At 49.8% G+C, this 21,257-nt stretch overlaps 2 protein-coding genes across 3 annotated transcripts; one reads left to right on the top strand and one right to left on the bottom strand.

The window, feature by feature from the left end:
* Positions 1-6,522: 6,522 nt before the first annotated feature.
* On the bottom strand, positions 6,523-20,266 carry DNAJC8 (DnaJ heat shock protein family (Hsp40) member C8). 2 transcript variants are annotated; one of them, XR_015705476.1, is made up of 10 exons: positions 20,068-20,266; positions 18,834-18,935; positions 17,340-17,396; positions 15,521-15,587; positions 14,842-14,936; positions 13,885-13,956; positions 12,599-12,690; positions 11,546-11,621; positions 7,115-7,307; positions 6,523-6,903 (listed from the first exon to the last, which is right to left on the bottom strand). XR_015705476.1 is itself a non-coding variant. In XM_087760889.1 (9 exons), the coding sequence occupies exons 1-9, from the start codon at positions 20,134-20,136 to the stop codon at positions 7,185-7,187; spliced, it is 753 nt and encodes a 250-aa protein (XP_087617015.1). In that variant the 5' UTR covers positions 20,137-20,259; the 3' UTR covers positions 6,523-7,184. The 2 variants fall into 2 exon arrangements, 1 of the variants encoding a protein (XP_087617015.1); XM_087760889.1 differs by having other exon boundaries at positions 6,523-7,307; positions 20,068-20,259.
* Positions 20,267-20,434: 168 nt separating this feature from the next.
* On the top strand, positions 20,435-21,257 carry ATP5IF1 (ATP synthase inhibitory factor subunit 1). The gene is made up of 3 exons (XM_087760890.1): positions 20,435-20,602; positions 20,688-20,800; positions 20,968-21,257. Exons 1-3 carry the CDS (start codon positions 20,510-20,512, stop codon positions 21,107-21,109), a joined length of 348 nt encoding a protein of 115 aa, XP_087617016.1. The 5' UTR covers positions 20,435-20,509; the 3' UTR covers positions 21,110-21,257.

Genomic DNA, 21,257 nt, shown 5'->3' with positions numbered 1-21,257 from the left:
CCTGCCGCAAGTGCCGAGCCGTCAGCGTGCTCCAGCCTAGGAAGAGGCTGGGACTGTGACGGGAAGGAGGGCGCGCTCGCAGGTGAGTGACTCACTTCCCTCTTGGCACTTGCGACAAGTCTTGGCTCAGACGTGCCCTGGCTGCGCCCTGGAGCTCGACGCTGACTCCTGCGACCCTTCCTTGAGCGGGCGGCAGTGGGGAAGCAGCGGTGGAGGCTCCGTGCTGGCCAGGGCCTTGTCACACTCCCGTGTCACCCGCTGCCTCGCAGCCCTGAGACGGGGTAGCCCTGCCCTGCAGCAGCTCCAGGGCAGGGGCACTCCCCAGCCCGGCCAGGGCCGCAGAGGTGGTCCGGGCTTGGTGAGGGGTCCAGTGCCCTCAGCAGATCCATCCTCTGGGCTTCTCATTTCCTTCCAGACACTGGGACCAGGAGGCAGCACAGCGGCGAGTGCTTGTTCAAATGCTTCCATTGGAGGTGGAGAGTTGCTGCAGCAGGGCAAAGCATCAGAATGAGACTGCTCTGCTGTGAGTCCCCATATAGGAAACATTAACCAAAAAAATATTTCAGGCTGTGGCAGCGAGTTCCCTTGCCCTCTCTGCAGCATTATAAACCACCCTCGGTTCTTGTGCCCCTTCAGCCTGGGAAGAACGGGTGGACGGACGCAGCTCTGGCATTGCTCTGCTCAGGTTTCACATGGGATTTCCCCGTGTACTGTGGCACTGGCAGCACTTAGGTCATGGGCGTAACATCCAGTGAGTGACTGTGTTATAACAAGAAATCACACGTGTTTCTGTCTCCTCACTTTATTCACCATGGGTTGTTTAACAAGGAAATGTTGTTGGGTTTTCTTTGCTGTTAAGAACCAGCACTGGTTTCTGCAAGGAAGGAGGCGTGAGGTTTCTGAGACAGCCCTGGAGGGCCAGACAATCGCAACTGGTCAGTGCACGAAAGCACGTTGAAAGCACGTCGGAGCAGGCACGCAACCTGCACCGCTCTCAGAAGGAACCGGCCGTTTGCATGTCCTGCGGTCCCCCCATCTGGGCCTGCCAGACACCCAGCTGCAGCACGCAGAGCTGCAGCAAATACCCCACTTTCCCAATCAAACAGAAAAGCTGCACCAGTTTATGGTGCAGGTAAGTTATGGCCTTGACGACCTGATCGCTACCTGCAGCTGTTGGAAGGGAAGCTGCAAAGAGGACGGCGGCAAACTCTTCTCAGCAGCGGCAAATGGTGTGACAAGGGGCAACAGCCACCAGCTGGGGTGCAGGACAGTCAGGATGGACATCGGTGAAATAATTTTGCTAGAAGGGCTGTGCATCCCTGGGGCAGGAACCCCCAGAGGCCGAGGGTCTCATCCTTCCCCCTTGGCTAGATAAAGCCACAGCTGACCTCACCTGCCGTTAGTGACAGCCCCACTTCAAACACAAGGTCGAATTAAAGACCTACAGAGGTCTTTCCCCAAAACATTTCAGTTCTGTGACTTGAACTGCAACAATTGCGTTATTTTCCTTTGCAGGTGTTCTCCATGTCATCAAAACGCACTCCTGCAAACCCCATTCCACCCAGAAAAACTGTTACAAAAGTGCCCAGACGGGTCCTGCCGGCATTTGAAAAGGAAGCAATTTAACCAGACATGAGATGAGTAACACAAATCCCGTTGATTATTTTCAGGTTACAACCTCATTTGCTCCAGTGAGAATCCAGTAGCGGCTATGAAGCAGGGAACTTCGCACCTTAACGTTAATATTAATGCTACATCTGAACTTCCCTGCTGCTGCGGAACAACTGAATAGCCCAGAAAGGGAACAGGACTGAAGCAGGTGGCCGGGGAGGCCAATAATGCAGGACAGTCCATTTTAATGGCACTGAATAGGCTGAGGCGGAGATCTCCTGCTACAAAGGAAAGACCAAATTGCCCCGAAGTACGTGTCCGTTCCTGCCCTGGAAGTCTGAAGCCCTCTGGCTGCTGCGACAGGGAGGCTTCCTCGTAGGAGGGCTGCTGAGCCTCAGTAGTGAGTCAGGCAGATCAGCTACGTCCTGGATCTACGTGAAGTGTGCACAGTGCTCAAGGCAGCACTGAGATCAGAGCGGGAAAGTCAGGAGCCCAGCCTAGAGGAGCAGCACTCCCAAACATCTGCCCATTTTGAGCACAACATGAAGCCAGGGCTGTGAGAGCTTTACCTGTCAAGGAGCAAAAGCAATCACCCCCGGAGCTGAAGGCAGGGGAGCCCCCGGCAGCAGGAGGTCCGCTGCCAGCAGGCGTTCTGGAAAACAAAAATGAGGAGGTTTTGAACCCAGCCGGCGCAGCCCCACACACCGTCGGGCCCGGGCACGTTGTGCTGGTGCACCAGACGAGGGACGATGCCCCTTTTCTGCTTGCGAATTGTAGGGCTCAGCTGCCTGAGGAGGGAGGTCTTGCTCACACTGCAGCTTGCAAGAGGAAAGGGAAGCCAAGACAGCCCATTTGCCCTAGATAACACACTGCAGGGGCCCAATTCTTTCTGAGGGAGACTTCCTGTATTAAGGCCAACCTCTCACAGTTTCTCTCCAGTTTCAGTTGTTTTAAGAGCACAGAGAAAAGACTAGCCAAAGAAACTCTCATCTGGAAGAAAAGGAGAGCACAAGCCCTTGATGTCTCCCACCTGGGTCCCTCTATCCAACACTACGCTGGCTGTAGGTAATCCCCCAGAACTACAGTTACGCTCCTGAAGTACAAACCGCGTACAGCAAAAGAGTTGTTACTGCCCAAGGAGGGGTGGAAGAAAGAGGGTTTTTCCATGCATTTACAAAGATGGCATCTCTTTGAGGAAGAGGAGGGCTGGATGAAGACCCAGCCACACAGACAGCACAAGAACGGTGGTGCCATGTTTGGCGCTGCAGCCAGGCCATCTTGTTCAGTACTTCATGTCCAACAGCAGCCAGCAGATGATGCTCAACAACGAAAGCGAACACAGTGCAATGCATTCCTCATCGTACGCTGCCAGCATCTGCCAAGACGGGGCGGACTCCCTCACCGTTACACCGGGATCTTTACATAGCTTGATGGCACGTATTTGTCTGCACACATACACGGATGAAAATCAGAAACTTCTGACCTCAACAAGAGTTTACGTTGAGTTCTACAGTCCACTGCAGGAAAAGCATTTCTGTGTCTTTTCAACCCATTTCTTGCTGATTTCCCTCCATAACCTCTTGCTCTCAGGTTCAGGAAAAGAGCAGCTTTTGATGCCCCGGTTCTCCTCTGGACCGTTGCTTGTTCCCTTTTGAAAGGCTGTGCAGTAAAGCACGTATATAAATGGGCATCCACATAAACTGTACGGCTTGGCCACAGTGTGGCTTCGTAGCAAGGAAGACGGTATTTTCCATTCCACTCTGTCTTTGTGGACAGTACTCTGTTTTAAACAATCCCCGTGGCTGAGTGACTGAGAAATGGTTCCTGAGCAGCAGTAGCTAATTTAGAGCACATCACGGTGTTCGCCAAACTAAGATAAACATTAAGTAACACACTGGTTTATGTCTTATCAAGAACAGATCTCATCTCTGGCTATCACCCAAGCTTTTCCTAGCTGCCATAGCTTGGTCTAGCCTTTACTGAACAGTTTTTCTACCTGGTGAAATCTAGCCAAGCTGGTAAAATCTAGACCTAGGCCTGTCTACGTGCTCAGGGGGATCCTCCGCTCTCATCCCTAGACTACAAAGTAGCACCAGACATGAAGGTCCTGCACCCTGTCCCGTTTATCCAGAAACGAGTCGGTTCCTGCTGCAGTTTCCCCAAGTAACTTGCAAAGGTCCTTTGCCACCCCAGTGTTGCTGAACCCTTGCAAATTGCCTATGAAGGGCAACCTGCCTGCCTCAGAAGGGAACCAAGAGCTTCAGGAGTGATCCCTGGACTCCCAGAAAGCAGCAACGAGCCGGACGCTGGCAGACCCCGTGTACATTCTGTGGGAACTGGACACGGAGGACAAGTTATTTCCACAGAAAACCAAAGCCAAGACCCTACTGAAAAGTGCTTCTGTAGCTATCTGGTACCTTTTCTGCTTCCAAAAGAAAAAAAATTGCTCCTTATTCCCACTGATGTATTTTCTTGTCCTGCATACCAAGGACAAATAGTTTAGTCTATGAGGACCACTGACCCAAAATGAGCTCCAAGGAGGAAGGAGGCCTAGCGATCTCTCCCTCTACAACATCTCTACCTCTTGAAATCAAACATTTCATTCAGTCCATCCCATGGCCTTGGCTTGCGTTGCAGAGGCCAGGCAACAGCCCAGACTGCAGCCGTGGGGGTCCACATTGTGCATTCACTTATTTCCACCCAGGCGATTCAAAACAGTTTGCTTTTACAAAGCCTGAACACAAGGATCAAAATGAACATCCCCTGCTCCCTCCAGGGGAGCAGAGAAATATCTAGCAAAGGACCAGGCAGATGGGAAGCTTCACAGGACTTGGCTGAGTAGATAAGATAGGAGAAATACTGCATATTCAGACACAGAAGCATATTATAGGCAGGACAGCAAAAAAAGGAAACAGGAACAGCTAAATTGATAATGAAACGGCGCTGTCACAAGCTACGTATTTTGCTGTCCCAACCAAGTCATACCCAGTGGAAAAAATGACACTAACTGCAGAAGGACGCAGGGCTAGTAATTCGGTGACTTTGGCCACAGGCTGGACTTCCCAAGACCCAGTGGTAAGCCACTCCACTGGTCAAATTCTCATAAACGTCCATGTCTCTGAGAAGCAGAAGCATAACGTGGGTCTTATATGCACTTCAAGTTCTCACAGGACTCATCCTGAGCTGCTGGGAAAAAACGTAAGGAAAAGATCTGAAAGGTCAGTACCATCGGTCAGCAAAGACGTTACGCCATCGGAAAGGAAATGCTACTAGACAGACCAGTATTCCAGCATCAAAAGGAAGGACCCTGGGACAGGAGCAACTGGGACAGATCTCTAAGCTAGAAATACTTTGACAGGGGAACAAGAGGCAGACAAGTTAGAGGGACGGCATGTCCTCTGGCGAGAGACTGCACTTAGAAACACTCCTCGTCTGAGCTACTGCCCAGCGCTGCTCCTTTCTTGCACCCGGGAAGCAGAAGAGATTGCACGAGAGACAGCACCACCGACATTTTCCCCAGAACAAATGAGGCAAATCGTTGCCTTGACAAGGAAGCTGTGTCCTACCAACGCGTTCCCAGCTAATGGAGGATCAGGCTCTGCCAACAAAAAGGAATTTCAGTGCCTGAACAGAGCAATGCTGCACAGTTCAGCGTCTCCCAGGCCTGTCAGCCCACCTTAGTCTGCTGCTAGTTATCGTTTGGCTCTTGTGTGCAACCCAGACATCACCAATGTTATTTTTTAAGCTATGTTTTGCCCCTTGAGGTTCAGCTCAAGCTTTCTAAATGGCAGGTTATACCTAGCAGGACAATTAAGATAAAGAAACTGTATTCCTGTGTTTACACACAAAATAGGATCCGTATTCTACTGTTCTAAGAGCTAGTTAACGTATAAAACACCAAAATACCTGAGTTTTATTAGGGAAGGATGTTTCATTTTATGTCTGGTCACACAGACCAGTGCATGAGAGGAAAAGAAGAAACAAAGGCAAGAGGAGAGCACCAGCCACCTTTCAGCAGGTTCCTCTAAGTCCTAGGCCCTGTCAGAAAGCACTGCCTTCCTCAGGAGCCGCCTCTCCCGCAGAAATCTCTTTGTTAACACAACTTGGTCATGTCGCTCCTCCCTAGCAGGCAGAAATAGAAGGCACTTAATCAAAACTTAAAGAGTTGAGACACAAGAAGATGGAGGCATCTCTTCAGGGGCAGCAGAACCGATCTTTCTGAAGAGAGACCTCGCTGAGACACGAAGAGCAGCAAAAAGGCTTGCGCTCATTTGAAGATGAGGGCACATAAGACAGCGAGGCCAAGTGAAAGGAGCTGGCTAATGCAGGGAGGAGGAAGAAAAGCAGTGTCATCGCAGAGGCAGCCACGCACAGGACCCAAGTATGGAGCTGGCCATAAGGTCAGATGGGAAGAGTTTGTGGAAAGGTCTCCAGAGAAGTCTGCCAGGCACGTGTGAATCTGTAGTATGCTCCATTTTGAACGCCTCTAAACAGTTAAGAATCTCTCAAAAACTTACAATACACACACAAAGTAGGATTTTAAAAATCAAAACTTGTGAGTTTGAGCTCATCCTGCAGCTCTGAGGAGTTACACTCCCACCAGGTGCCCAAGTCCCCCCAACCCATCCACGCTCCCCAAAGGCACGGCCACAAGCTCCGTGTTCAGCACAGACTGACACACCCGCATCCACCCAGGCAGCACCCGGGGAGATACCCGCTCGCCGCCCCGCTGGGGGCCGCTCTGCAGGACCGTCACTTCGAAATTCAGGTCAGAACAGGCTTTGGGATGACAGCAGACCCTGACCAGGGAAAGTGTTCACACTGAAAAGCAGCAACGCTTCAGTGGCCAGCACTCAATTCACACCCTTGCAATTGTATTTTTGAATAATTCCAAGAAAAAAAAAAACGTGGTAACTTGGGTAAAAATTTATTTTACATACAGACCATTGCAACTTAACTATTAATCAAGAGAAGTTATTTTTCCTTTCCAGGAAGTGACCAGCTGGTCTGAGATTAACAGAATTCTAAGCCTGAGAGCTGGGATTTTAATTTGGAAATCAGATCTTGCGGGGAGGGTCCTTCCAAGCACCACTCAGTTCAGCGAGGAGCTGCAGGACTTCAGCTGCAGGTCAGCTGCGCCGCACAGTGCTGGAAGCAGATTCCCAGAGTCAGCTCGGACCTTTCCAAAGCTGAACTGGCTGAGAAAGATGATGCCTGGAAAGGTACGGATGCATTTCCAATATTTTGTTCAGCTCTCAAACTAGAAATGGAAGTGGTGAAACAGCACAACCTCTGTGAAGTACAAAACATCGAGTTACAAGGCAGCAGACAAACAGGACAGCAATAATGGCGGGGACCCTCCTAAGCCAAGTGTTCTACATGTAGCGGGTTCCTGGCCGAGTTCATACTATGGCCCTAGTTCAAATGGACAGAGTACAAAAAATACTTTGACCAATAATTAATTGTACTGGAAACAAACAGTCTACTAAAAAGCAATTCTTACTCTAGGTGCCAATGAGTCCTTAAAAGCAGGGAGGGGACTGAGGAGCTGCACTTGGGCAGTGCTGCCAGGATCATTCACGCTGCTCCATTTTTACTTTGGGAGGTCTCAGGAAGGTCCTGTTTTTCTTTTCTTTCTTCCCCTTTGTATTTGCCTGGAAATTTCTCCAGCTGTCCACACGACCATCCCGACTTTCCTGCGAACAACAGAGAGGAAAGGGAGAGTTAAGAAGTGCAAGAGCCAACGAGCAGGCAGTACGTACCAGCTTCGAGAGATCAATAGCAATTTCCCCCTTATCCAGCATGTAGCAGCCTGGCAGCCAGGACATACAGACACTGTGAAGAGCCAGAGCAACAGACACAGCACAGTGGAAGTACAAGTGAGCTTACAAACACCAGTATAAGCACTATGCTGGTTTCTTGTTTCAGAAGCAACCAGCCTGGGATGTGCAGTCCTGACGAGAGCCTGCTAAATCCTCTGATGCGCAAAGAGACAAGAAACCTCATCTCCCATGGATGTTCCTGATCTGTCAGCCCAGAACGCGCCATTTCCTTACTGTCTCACATCCTTGAGACGGCTCTCCTTGTGCTGTAGCCTGGAGGCATGGAGAAGAGAGAAGGGAAATGGAGAGACCAGAGAAGAGAGAAGGGAATGTACTGCTGTCTTCTCTCACGCTTCTTGCCCCAAGCTTCATCACAAAGACACAATGAGAAAAGATCTCTGGCGCGCTCCTCTCTCCTCTCCCTGGCCTGCCTGCAGAGCAGCAGAAACCCTGCCTGGACACCAAAAAAAAACCCACCCAACTCCCCACGAAGCCAATCTGTGATCCCTACAGGCTGAAGGTTTCACACAGTAGGGCAGAACAAGTTCAGGGATGATCCACTTCACAGTGTGGGATCCATACACTCGAGGCCCATCTGGCCACGGCTGTGCCTGCCATAGCGGTGCTGCACACAGGCTCTGTCTGCTTCACTCCCCTCATTCCCCGCCACAGGATGGGGGAAGGCCAGGCACTGGCAGTGACCTGGATGATGGGGCAGAGCGCACCCTCAGCAGATGACACCACACTGGGAAGGGCTGCTGACAGGCCAGAGGGTCGTGCTGCCATCCAGAGGGACCTTGGCAGGCTGGAGGACTGGGCTGACGGGAACCTCATGCAGTTCAACAAGGAGAAGGGCAAAGTCCCACCCCTGGGAAGGAACAACCCCACGCACCAGCACACGCCGCGGGCCCCCCGCCTGGAAAGCAGCTCGGTAGAAAGGCCCTGGGGGTGCTGGTGGACACCAGATTGAACACGAGGCAGCAATGTGCCCTTGCTGCAAAGACGGCGAATGCTGTCCTGGGCTGCACCAGGCAAAGCATGGCCAGCAGGCTGAGGGAGGTGATCCTTCCCCTCTGCTCAGCACTGGTGAGGCCACCCCTGGACTGTTGTGTCCAGTGCTGGGCTCCCCAGTACAAGAGACATGGACATACTGGAGAGAGTCCAACAAAGGGCCACAGAGATGATGAAGGGACTGGAGCATCTCTCCTTTAAGGAAAGGCTGAGAGAGCTGGGACTGTTCAGCCTGGAGAAGACAAGGCTCGGGGGGATCTCATCAAGGTGTACAAGAATCTGAAGGATGGTGGAAAAAAGACTGAGCCAGGCTCTTCTTGGTGATGTCCAGTGCCAGGACCAGAGGCCATGGACACAAACTGAAACACAGGAGGCTCTACCTGAACATCTGGAACATTTTTATTGAGGGTGACTGAGCAGTGGCACAGGTTGCCCAGAGAGGTTGTGGAGTCTCCATCACTGAGGATATTCAAAAGCCATCTGGACATGGTCCTGGGCAACTGGCTCTAGGTGGCCCTGCTTGAGCCGGGGGGTTGGACCAGACGGGCCCCAGCGGTCCCTTCCAACCTCAACCGTTCTGGGATCACACTTTTGCTAGGGATAAGGCTGTGTGGCAACTTCTGTTCTAACCTTCTTGTTTCTTACAGTTTCGTGGTAGAAATTACTAAGAAAGTGAATTTTGAGGGTGGGGTGGGAGAAAGTAGATGTTCTAACCTGCTCCTTCTAAACCACATCGAGATATAATTCAGCTCTGAAAGCAGCCTATGAATAGCTTCTAGAAACAGCAGGCAACCACTTGGATGACACAGATATTCCTATGAGGATTCAGAAACACTGCAGAACATACACGAGGGACAAAACCTACAGGTTTGAGGGTAAAGAGACAGGATCAGAACCAGGATGCAGTATGCAGACAAGGACTGGAATCACCAGGAGCAGGAAAGCCCAGAAGAGCAATGCAGAGGTACGACATGAGCACCTTTAAAGGCTGGGATTTTTGTGTTGAGTTTGTTTGGGGTTTTTCTGAAACTGAGACAGAACCACAATTGCAGAATATCAACTTAAGGTTTTTTTCCTGATGGTTTAAATATCATTCGAAGCAGCAACACACATACTCCTTTCGGATATATTTTAAAGGCAGCCACTGAATTAGTCCACATACAGGAGCAGCCAAGAATTCATGTGTTATTTTGTCTCCCATATCCCTCTCTCAATGATGGTCACTATCAGAAATAAGCTTCTTACTCTCGTGTATTCCAGTGATCCACGTTGGACATTAACCCCTAGCTTTGATACTGTCTGTTCACATGGATTAAATGGTCACCAGCAAGGCTGGAGAAGACACCTGCAGAGTGGTTGAGGACATGCAGGTACCCAGAGCCGCAATATCAGTAGTTCTGCAGCTCCCCTGTTTGGTCCATCCTGTTTGCTTGTGATACTGGCTCACATTTCCTCAGCTGCTATCCTTTACTGCACCCCTACAGCAATGACACCCAAATTCTGTGGCCATTCTGGTGTGAGAACACAGAATGTCTGCCAGCAGCAAGGCCAGTGACATACTCATTTATCTCTCTGGCATTACATGACAAAACCCATGGCGCACTCAACACAGCAGCATTACACAAGTTTTTCAGAATATCCAGCTGCTTATATCCATGTTATACAGCACATGAACACAAACTCTTCCCAGCTGAGTCTCCAGAAACATCCTAGTTGTCCACTTCCACAGGATGCCAGTCCAGCTCATACACTTCTCTCCCAGACACCCTCTTTTTTAAAGTCCTCTTGAACATAGACTGGGATCTGGCTTTGGATTAAATGAACAATCTAGCTCATCTTTTCACGAGGTCCTGCGCACCGTTACTGACTTCCTTCCTGCCCACCACCCCCCATGTGTCACAAGGCTTCACCTCTGTTGTGTAATGAGGGAAGAGTTACAGGCTAGATCAAATGTTTTTGCAGGCTCTAGGTTTGACCCCTAGGATAGCAGCACAACCACAAAGCTACTTCGGATACACCTAAACCTTGAACACAGGGTGGAAGGGTCAAAGAGAAGTGATTGTCATTCAGGTCTCTAATATTCACGGGAGATACAGATTCCGTAAGTGTTAGCAACCAGACTGAAAAGTACCAACAACAGTCCACACTGGTGGTTCAACAGCTGCCAGATTAAGTTTTACTGGTCACCAGTGCCCTGGGCTAAGCAGCAATTCAAATTTCTGACTAGGCACAAGAATGAATGGCAATGGCATCCTGGCTTGTACCAGGAATGCTGTGGCCAGCAGGACCAGGGAGGTGATGGTGCCCCTGTACTCAGCACTGGTGAGGCCGCCCCTCGAGTCCTGTGTTCAGTGTTGGGCCCCTCACTACAAGAAGGTCATCGAGGTGCTGGAGCGTGGCCAGAGCAGGGCAACAAAGCTGGTGAAGGGTCTGGAGCACAAGTCTTACAAGGAGCGGCTGAGGGAACTGGGGTCGTTTAGTCTGGAGGAGGCTGAGGGGAGACCTTATTGCTCTCTACAACAGCCTGCAAGGAGGTTGTAGCGAGGTGGGGGTCGGTCTCTTCTCCCTAGTAACGAGTGATAGGACGAGAGGAAACGGCCTCAAGCTACGCCAGGAGAGGTTTAGGTTAGACATTAGGAAAAACTTCTTCACCGAAAGGGTGGTCAAGCATTGGAACAGGCTGCCCAGGGAAGGGGTTGAGTCTCCATCCCTGGAGGTATTTAAAGAACGGATAGATGTGGTGCTTGAGGACATGGTATAGATGGACTTGGCAGTGATAGGTTAATGGTTGGACTCGATGATCTTAAGGGTCTTTTCCAACCTTGACGATTCTATGATACTATGAACTGCTGACAGAGCTGAAAAATACACCTTAATTTTCCCAGACCTGTTTCTGGAAAGGTGATACCAAAGGCCTATCAGTGGGCTCTTCTCCCCACACAACAACAAAACCCAGGCTCGTGTAGGATCTTTTACTAAGTGTCTGCTTAAATTATCTTCTAGAGCCTGCAGACAAAAAGTCTCTCTTCTCTCTAGGGCCTTTCCCTACAGCATGGCCAAGAATTGCTGAGGCCCATCCTATAAGTTAAGCTGCTGCTTACCTCAAAGTTCTTCTGCCATTCTCGCTCTCGTTTAGCTTTCTCTTGTGCCTCAATTTCCTCTTCCCTCTGCCGCTTCCTGGAAAGGAAGCCACAAAGAAGTTATGAACCACAAACACCTACTTTAAAGAAACACAGTAATACTTTCAAAACCTCTTGGAAAGCTCTTCTGATTTCTTGGCAGATTAAAGTGCTTATCAGAAGAGATAAATATGCACACCTAAGATAGCACAGCAAATAGAATTTTATTTCAAATCTGGAAGAGCAGTGAGCAGAGAAGATGGTTTGGCAGCGCTGACAGCATACACATACTTAATCAGTGAGTCAGCTTCTCTTGCTCAGCAAAACAAGTTGGACTCCTTCATAACTCCAGTGATAAGTCTCTCAAACTGTTGAGAGTATACATTTAAGAAGTTAATAAACACTTGAGTATGCAAAGTAAGAATGAAATTTCCCCCCCACCCCCTAATTTTCATGTGTCATCAAAAGTAGCGCCCTGCAACCATCTCCCAGACTGCCTTCACCGACCGGTACAGAAACCCCGCTCTATGAAGCGCATCCACAACGAGCGCTCAGGCAACCTGTGATCAAAACACCTAAAACAGTTCAGGATCACACGTGCCACAGGGTATTTCTGGCACTTAATTAAAATTAAAAACCAATTCTTTGCATGCTAACAACATGCAGAAATGTGTTGCCATTTCACCGGTTTAGCTGGCCTCCATGCATACACACAGGAGTATATCAGCACACCAAATATATCGATGTCTTAAATAGCAGAGGGCAAGTTTCCTGTTTGCATTTCTCAAGCGCAGAGCTCTACAACCCACAGGCTGCCCAGAGAAGTGGTGGAACCTACGTCACTGGAAGTCAGCCTGACAGGACCCTTGTTAATCTAATCCATGGCCCTGCTTTCAGCAGGAGGTTGGACCAGATGATCTCCAGAGGTCCGTTCCAACTCAGACTTTTCTAAGACTCTGTAATTCCTTATCTTCTCTGAGGAAGCATGAGGTGGGGAAAGGAGCCTGAACTGCACAAGCAGAATGCTGCTCATACCTTTCATGCATTTCTTTAGCTTCTCTTTCTTTCCTCTTAATTTCCAGTTCAGCAAAGAGCTTCATCGTCTGTTTGTATACAGCTTGTTTGAACTGTAAAACACAAATTCGGTCTTAAAATAATGCCCATTAACAGAGAAGTCTGTTTTACATAAGAATGTAAGAAGCACAAAAAGAATGTGAAGCGTATGTACGCCCACATAACCCCGTATCTTGCCTTGACAGCAGTCAATAGCAGCAGCGTAGGAAAGGGTATAAAACACTGCTGATTAAATTCTGGCCCTGACACCAGGAAACTCCTTGTTAGCCTCATATTAGTCTCATTTCCATTTGTATTCACGAAGCTGTGCCTAAACAGAACTGTTCATTTCAAGCTCACTTATTCTTCTGTAATTCTTCTAATTCTTCTTGCAATGTTCCACTTGACAAAAAAAGGCAAAATGGCCACTGTTTAGATAGTAATTTCCCAGCAGATCTTCTTGATGTGTTGTAAAAGTCTAGCATTGGCTTTCCAGTAGGAACTATCAGTATACTTAAGACAAACTTCCTTATTAAAGAACAGCCCCAGACTTCTGAAAATCAATGGAAAATACGATGGTTATGGGGTTACTGTGATGATATCAAGAGGAAAAAATCACTTTGTAGGAAAAAACAAAAAAGGTGACGACAGTCAGACTAAGGATGTCAGTGTCTGATAATCAGCTATCGTTCTGTTAAAGCCTCTAATATCACTTTACTTTTTCAGACTAGAAACCAGGTAAGAAGAACTATGTTATGTCATGCCTTTTTTAGTACAAGTGATTTGTTGCAGAACAACACATCTATCCTCAAGCGCTCTATGGAAGAAACAGCCGGAGCAGCTCTTACTACAAAATGCGACTAAGAGCAGGTTTTAGACATGCTGCGGTGGGTTCCATGCATGCCTCCGCCGACAGCAAGAACGCCACAGTTCCAGCGTTCAGAACAAAACAAGAAATTCAATTCAAAAAAGACGGCATGATGCGCAAGCAATGAAGACTTGCTCCAAGAAAAGAATCGCGTATTTTGATCTATATAATCTCATGATATATTTACTCTTTACGCTACAGTTAAACTGTTTTCTAAAATGTATGGGTATTACCCAATGCATGGTACCCTACAGTGGCTTATCAGAAGTTGTTCCTCTGTAAGTGCAAGGATTTGCAACACTCTAACAAGTCTAATAAATCCTTCCGCACTGGTTTTGACTCTTAATTTGTTGAAACACATTTTGTACTCCCCAGTTCCTCTGAGCAGCATATGACTTACAACTTCAGGATCATCCTCTTCTACAGTGGGAGGTTTTCCATCCTTCTTCAACTGCTTCTTTTTTTCTTTCACCTAAAGATTAAGAACAAAAATAAGAGCCTAAAAAGTTTTATGGCTTACGTGATTGTATCCAAGTAGTTCTGCATTCCTGCTCCAGTGGGGGGGAAGAACTCTGGGTGACAGTAAGTTCTTGATTTGGATCAATGTTTTATCTTAGACCAAAACCTCCTGGTCCTAGGTCCAGATAAACACATACAAGATCACTATCACATGAACTGTAGTTCATGAAAATAATGCAAAATACTACATTAGATACTATTCATTCAACACAAATCCTTTGTTGGGTTTTTTCCATTTGTTTTTAAGATATATTCATATCCAATGTACACCATCCAAACGAGCAGGAAGTTTATTTTCCTTTGTAGTATTCAAAAGACTAACAACAAGCAGACCATAAAGTGTTCCTTGGTTTAGAGTACCTGAGTTCTCCCACATCATCTGCTTTCTCAGATGTGTTTGTGTTTTAGTCCACCCATATCACTCAACTAACTTCTTGGCCAATGCAATCCAAGCTCCTTGCCTTATCTTATAGGTCATTTTCCCCAAACTTCCCAGTCTCCTGCTGTCACCACCTATTTTCCTCCACCTACACACATTTGAACTGCATCATTCATTCACGGACTTGAAAAAAAATATTTAGGTCAGATCATGCAGTCTGACCTAGTTATTTCAAGTACTGAATTTCACTGAATTATCTTGAACTGAGCTCAACAGCAGTCTTGGACAAAGCACACCGGTTCGTGCCTTGAGGAGCTCAGACTCCACCTGCACTCATTACGAGCTTTGCTCAGCTCACTTTTGAATGACCTCAACATGCAGCAGCTGCACCAAAAAGCAAATTATGAAGGACTGATTACCACTCGCCCCCATCCCTGGATGTTCCTATGGAATACTTACAGTATGTTCCACATATTCTTTTCCTGCCTGTATCACATCCAAGGCCCTCTTCTTTTGCTCCTGATCTAGCAGCAACTTGTACGCTTTATCTACAGCTAACAAAAAGCATCAACATTAATAGCACCAGTAGCCACATTCACAAAGCATCACAAGATTGCTGCTTCTTGACCATACAATTTTGCTTTGTAGAATTTGGGGGGGGGGGGGTTGTTTGGTTGGTTGGTTTTTTAAATACATCTAGGTAAGTGATATCATGATTAGCGAAATGAGATTTGGGGTACAGTAATGGCAGAAACTGTCAGACACCTTTTGGAGTTAGCAGGGTGAACGTGTCAGTCCTACCAACTGATTTAGTTACAGGGTATGAGGTCAGTTTAAGGTGCATAACGCCTCACCGTAATGCAAAGCATACACCTAAAACCAGCACATTCCTTCTGTTGCATGGTCTTTGAACACAATCTAATGCACAGACGAAACAGTTTTTCTTGAACAATCTCGAAACCCCACGGACTGGTTTGCTGCCGTCGCTAACTGGCGATGCGAGTACCGCCACCTAGTGCAGCCCTCTGCTGAAACGCCAGCGGGGCCTCCACCCCTAACAAACATTTAAACCAGCTACAGAAAAACAGCAGTGCCAGTACTATCATCCAGCAGCCCAGGGAAAGGGTGAGAGCATTACCTTCAAACGCCTTCTGGGCTCTATCTGCATCATCTTGATTTTTGTCTGGATGCACCAATATTGACAACTGCAAGAGAAAGGATCTTGCTATCAAGATCATTGAAAGAGATGAAGAATATTTCAGAGATTTTTGTGAGAGGAGGGAAATGGTCTCAGACAGAAGGAATCACAGGGCATCACATTCCTTTCTATACAGACAAATCAGCTGACAAAGCGTAGAAGTGTGCATCGGTAAAAGCTTGTAAATCAAACACAATTCCTGTAATAAACAGGCGGTCTGAGGAAAGCTGCAGCTTGGGATGTACAGAACAATACAAACACCCTTCACCTGCAGTGCCTGGCGCTGATACAAACCCCTCGGTCACCCAAGTTTTGTATCCTTGGTCTTAAGAAGAAACAAACCTACAAAGATCATCCTCAACCGAAGTTTACGCAACAACGTCTCCCAAGAAGTTCTCCGGTATCTCTAAGGCTGTTCAAATTAAACTAATTAAGAGTGGCTAAGTTTTCCCTTAGGGTCCTTTACTGAAAGTTAAGAAAACTCCTTCCTGCACTCTCTATCCAGCAGAGACAGGACATCGATTGCTACCATCTTTAGGGCAACCTTAAATGGGCTGGAACGCACATGTTCTCCACCTTCCTCTTCCAGAGAAACTTCTTTCAAACTCTCTCCACGTGGCAGTCTTTTTTTCAGACCTCTTATTTTTGCTGTTGCTGTATGGACTCCCTAGTTTATCTGCATCTTTTCCTAGTATAATGTTCGAAACCGGTCACAGTGCGGCAACTGAAATTGCATCAGTGCCGAAGAATGCAAAATAATTACTGCCTGAACTCTACACACGGCACTTGCTAGTCCACAGGAAAAAGGTTTGCCTCCGGGCCTAAACAGCAGCATGCTGCTGATCTACTCTGTGATTTGCTACAGCCGATGTCTTTTTCCTTCTCTTGGCTGTTCCGCATTCTGTATTTAGGTGTTTGATTTCTTCGATACACAATTCCACGTACTTTTTTCATTTCATCACATTGACTTCAAAACATTTCCCTGTGGTATTCTCTCAGCCTAAACCTAAGACAGACCCAGTGTATTGATTCGCAGAACTGAGAAGTCAGCAACAGACTAAAAGGCCATCCTCCCAGTAGCGCACATCCCACCTCCAACTTGGCAGGTACGTTCTGTTGTCAGCCAGCACAGCTTCTTGCCTAGACAGCTCTTGATGTTTACACTGCTCATTCAGGCGGGAGGCTACAGCTCTCCAAATATTGTGTTTCTTTGCCGCAGGCACTGATTAAATTCAGATTTCTCCTGCAGATCTGTCAGCGGAGGATGTCTGAGGTAACGTTTCCTGCGTTGCATGGGGCAATGCAGACGGGTCAGGAGCAGGGCTGCTGCTGCTCCAGGTAACCCATCCACCAAAAATGACCACTGAAATTCTCAAAGAAACCTCACAGAAAATGCACTTCTGGATCCAAGTCCATATATTTGAGAAAAATACCTTTTCTCAGTTCTTAATTTCTGACAAATTTTGACCTTCTCTTTGAAATAAAGTTCAATAAGCTGATTATACACGGGCATATCAGTTTGCAATAGCCTCATCACACACTTTACAGGCAAAGAAGCATACCATGCATGGACCAGGGACACTTCTGCAGCTCTCCTCTTGTTGATACAAAGATTGTTCTATGCATTTCTTCCCAAAATGGCTACTCCTCTACCCAGATACAGGTTTACCACCATTTTTCTTGTTCCCAAGCACAGCTGCACAATCTCTACAGAGCTTCTAGTTTCCTTCCAGGGGCCTCAAGTGCAAAAGCCAAATACCTGCCGGAATCTTTTCTTTATCTCTTCATCTGTGGCTTCGGGATCCATCTGCAGTACCTAAAAGAGACCACAAGAGCAGAGCAAGTTCGACGGTACTCCCCACGTTTCGGATTCCTGGCAGCAAGCTCTAGACACTGGGTTCACTGGCATACAGACACAACACCAGAAAGCTCCCCCGTCAGGGAGCTGCTTCAGGACATGAATTTTCACCCAGTAAAACAGAAACAGTTTAAGAGACACCATGTTTGGGACATTCTACTTTTAGCAATGCTAGATCCCTCTGACTATGCCAGTGTCCCTTCCACACTCAAGTCTCATGTAGACAGCTGCCATCCCTAAATAGCCACAATTGGTCTAAACCTTCAACCAGTCCTGTAGCAATGCTTACATTTGGCAGAAACGGAAGCATACAGTGGCTTTGGGACACTGCTGGATCATTCATAACTGGGAACTTTGGGCAGGAAACATAGTACTTTGTAAGAATTTATTCATTCTATCATTTTGAAGGAAGACAGAAGAGTTTTACTGTTTGATTTCCATGAACCAACCCACTTGTCTATGTACTGATCTTTAGGAACGTGGCAGAGTTTAGGAGCTCTTTTGTGAATTAATGTATGGAACAGAAGTCCTAAGGCAACATGTGAGCCTACTCAATGCAGATGCACGCTGGTCTGAAACTAAGAATCTGTAAATAAAAACCACTCTCTCGCAGGAAAGCTACAGTCTACTTCTAAATGGCTTTCTTAATTTACTCTCCCAGTCGAGTACTAAGATCTACACAGCGCTGAACGTTGTCAAGGTGAATCTGTCGACTGATCTGGCTGACCAGCCCTAAACTGAGACTACAAAAGGCACCCGAGGCTTTAAAAAGGCAGACGAAGATGATGTCAGGAAGGAATACACACGGGAAACGCTAGCTCCAGAGGAACACCAGACTGTTTTATTTACTGTCTTCCTCAGGCTTTCATACTCATTAAGACTTTATAACTGGCTGCAACTGGAATCAAACTATGTAACGTGCAAGGGAATTATCCGTTTTCCAGTGACTCCTCCAAGATCGCTCACCGGTGTGAGCAGTGAGAGTCCTTCCCCCCCTCTATGCACTACGCAACTTCAGGGGCATGAACATCCAAAATAAAAGACAACTAGAAATGCCAAGTCAAGAGCGCTCGGGGCAGAACCTGACAAGCACGCCACCCCTAGCTGTTAGGTTCTCATTCAGAAACACCTAGCATTAATCTGCCAAATCTTCTAGCGCCGTTGCATGAGGGAAACATTGTCAAAACAATAGAGTTTGCGCTCACCATAAAACAGTGAAAAAGACCGCGAGCACATGTACACCATCCTTCTGTCTTCTGTACCTTCTGCACAGTAACCTACATCTAGAGAATTTTTTTCTTCCCTTACGTTTGGTCTTTTTATTGAAATAAATACCCAGTACATCTGGAAGTTGGTATACCCAGTCAGAAGGGAGGATAAAACGTTCAAACTAACCTCAAAAGGGTTCAAGTTGAAATAGGAAGATCCAGGTCGGGTCAGTCTGTCAATTTGGTTTTTTGATGTTAAAACAGAGTCTCGTTTTTCAATTTGCTTTACCTGAAGAACAAGAGAGACCTATATTAACTGACCATCACAAGGCATTTACCTGTTTTCCCGTGTGATTACTACACCAGTCATCATCACCCCATACTAGAATTCGCAATACCTCTTGTTCATCCCAAGCCTGTCGTGATTTTACTCCAGCACTAGCAGAGCACGCTTTTTAGCCTCTTCTACCACATGACAATATTTTTAACATCACATTTTAACTACAAAAAACCCTAGAAAGCACTTCTGCATGTCTCTCCTATCGCTTGCTCAACAGCTGTGGCTTTTCTCCTCACTTTGCTCCTACACCAGCACTGTCACCGTGATTCCTTGGAAACCTGCCGTGCTACTGCTGTTAACCCGCTGCTGGCAGGAGAGCCCGTTAAACACACTGAGTGACACCGGTGCAAGCACACACGTCCACTTCATTCTGACCACAGCTTATTTAGTTCAGTTCACTTTTCGTTCTTTACAGTATTAAGCCAAACCAAACCGTGCATTTACATTTAACGTTGACCTTTATTTAAAGAAATAAGCATCCACCACACTGGCGCTACCTTTCTGCAGGCAGGCTCAGGTAACCACATCCGAGCTGCGCACACAGTAACAGAGACTGGCACAGGCCGCGGGCAAGGGGCCCCGCGCCCCCCGCCCGACAGCGCGCCCAGCAGCGGGGGGCTACGCTCAGAGGCGGCGCAGCGCACAGCTCCCGCCGGGTTTATCCGAGGGGGCGCGACGGGGGCTGAAGGCGCGGCGCCCTCCCCCAGCCGCAAGAGGGGCTCTTCGGAGGGCGGGAGCCGGCGACAGCGAGCCCGGGGAACGCCCGGTCGCCGCGGGCCGAGCACGAACCCGCCGGCACCCGCCGCTCGCCCACCCCGGCCATTCGCTCGCCCCCTGCCCAGCGCCCCCATCGCCCTCGCCCGCCCCGTCCCCGTCTCCGGTCCCCGCCCTCCCGCCCGCCGCGGCCGGGCTCGGGGCCCGGCGGGTTCCCCTCAGGGCGGCCGGGCCGGCACAGGCGCCGCGCGGCCCGCCAGGCCCCGGCGGTGGGAGGGGAGGCCGCCGGCCGCCGGCGGCGGGCGGGCGGGACCGGGGGGCCGAGGCGGGGCCGCCCGCCGGCTCGGCGGCGCGGGGGCGCCGGTACCTCGCTGTAGAAGGTGAGGAACGCCTCCTCGGCGGCGCCCCCCGCCCCGGGCTCCCCCGCCGCCGCCATCGCCAGCACCACGTGACGCCGCGCGCGCGCGCACGTGAGCAGGGCGCTGAAGCCGGCGGGGCGGGCGGCGCCCTCAGCACGTGATCGCCGCCTGCGCCATAGCAACACGCCCCGCCCCCGCCGCCGGGCGCCCCCCGCCCCCAGGGACGGGACGGGACGGAGCGGGACGGGACGGAGCGGGACGGGACGGGACGGGGCAGCCCCGGGGGCCCCGGCCGGGGCGAAGGCAGGGGAGCGCGGCCCGGGCGGAGGCGGAGGGGGGGCGGGACGGGGACCGGAGGGGATCTGCGCACGCGCGGGCCGTGACGCGGGGTGGGCGCGGCCCCGCGGCGGGGCGGGTCCCGTCCGCGCGGCGCTCCAAGGGCAGGCGGCGATGGCGGCGGTAGCGGCGGCGGCGCGGGGCGGCCTGCGCGGGGCCCTGCTGGTGCAGCAGCAGCGCTGGAGCTCGGGCTCGGGCGCCGATCAGGTGGGCGCGGGGGGCGGCGGCCGGCGCTGTCTGTCCGTGTCCGTCCGTCCGTCTCCCCCCCGCTCACCGCCGTCTCTCCCCGCAGCTGGGCGAGCTGGGCAAAGGCGCCGGGAAGGGCGGCGGCGGCGGCGGCGCCATCCGCGAGGCCGGGGGCGCCTTCGGGAAGAAGCAGGCGGCCGAGGAGGAGCGGTACTTCAGGTGAGCGGTGCTTCAGGTGAGCGGGCTGCCGGCCGCCCCCGCCCCGCGCAGGCGGCCCCCCCCCCCCCCCCCCCCCCCCCCCCCCCCCCGCCGGGCGACCACCGCGGGGCCCGGCCGGGCGGCCTGGTGCTGGGCCCCGCCGAGCCCCGCGCCGCGCTCTCTTGCAGGGAGAAGGAGAGGGAGCAGCTCGCTGCCCTGCGGAAACACCATGAGGAAGAGATCGATCACCACAAGAAGGAGATCGAGCGGCTGCAGAAAGAAATTGAGCGTCACAAGTACAAGATCAAGAAGCTTAAAGACGATGACTAAGCTGATGCTGTCGCTGAGCGTGCATGGCCCATCGCGGTTGTGGTGTAAAGCTGCACCGAAGACTGGGTGCTTTGGCCGACATAATCCAAATTCCTCCAGTTATACTGTGGCCTGCAACAATGCCAAATAAACTACTCAGTCTCTCTTT

The sequence above is a fragment of the Nipponia nippon genome, unplaced genomic scaffold, assembly GCF_047370975.1.
Source record: "Nipponia nippon isolate SJK-2023a ecotype South Korea unplaced genomic scaffold, ASM4737097v1 scaffold_23, whole genome shotgun sequence".
In the NCBI taxonomy this organism is placed as follows: domain Eukaryota; kingdom Metazoa; phylum Chordata; class Aves; order Pelecaniformes; family Threskiornithidae; genus Nipponia; species Nipponia nippon.
This window is presented reverse-complemented; position numbering and strand designations above follow the sequence as displayed.

Excerpts from the sequence above, each read along its gene's own strand:
- DNAJC8 (XM_087760889.1), bottom strand. The coding sequence starts at position 20,136 with ATGGCGGCGGCGGGGGAGCCCGGGGCGGGGGGCGCCGCCGAGGAGGCG. Across the intron at positions 12,691-13,884 it reads AAGAGGATGATCCTGAAGTT|TTCAAACAAGCTGTATACAA; the intron begins GTAAGTCATATG and ends TGTGTTTTACAG. Across the intron at positions 7,308-11,545 it reads AATGGCAGAAGAACTTTGAG|GAAAGTCGGGATGGTCGTGT; the intron begins GTAAGCAGCAGC and ends TGTTGTTCGCAG.
- ATP5IF1 (XM_087760890.1), top strand. The coding sequence starts at position 20,510 with ATGGCGGCGGTAGCGGCGGCGGCGCGGGGCGGCCTGCGCGGGGCCCTG. Across the intron at positions 20,603-20,687 it reads CGGGCTCGGGCGCCGATCAG|CTGGGCGAGCTGGGCAAAGG; the intron begins GTGGGCGCGGGG and ends CTCTCCCCGCAG. Across the intron at positions 20,801-20,967 it reads GAGGAGGAGCGGTACTTCAG|GGAGAAGGAGAGGGAGCAGC; the intron begins GTGAGCGGTGCT and ends GCTCTCTTGCAG.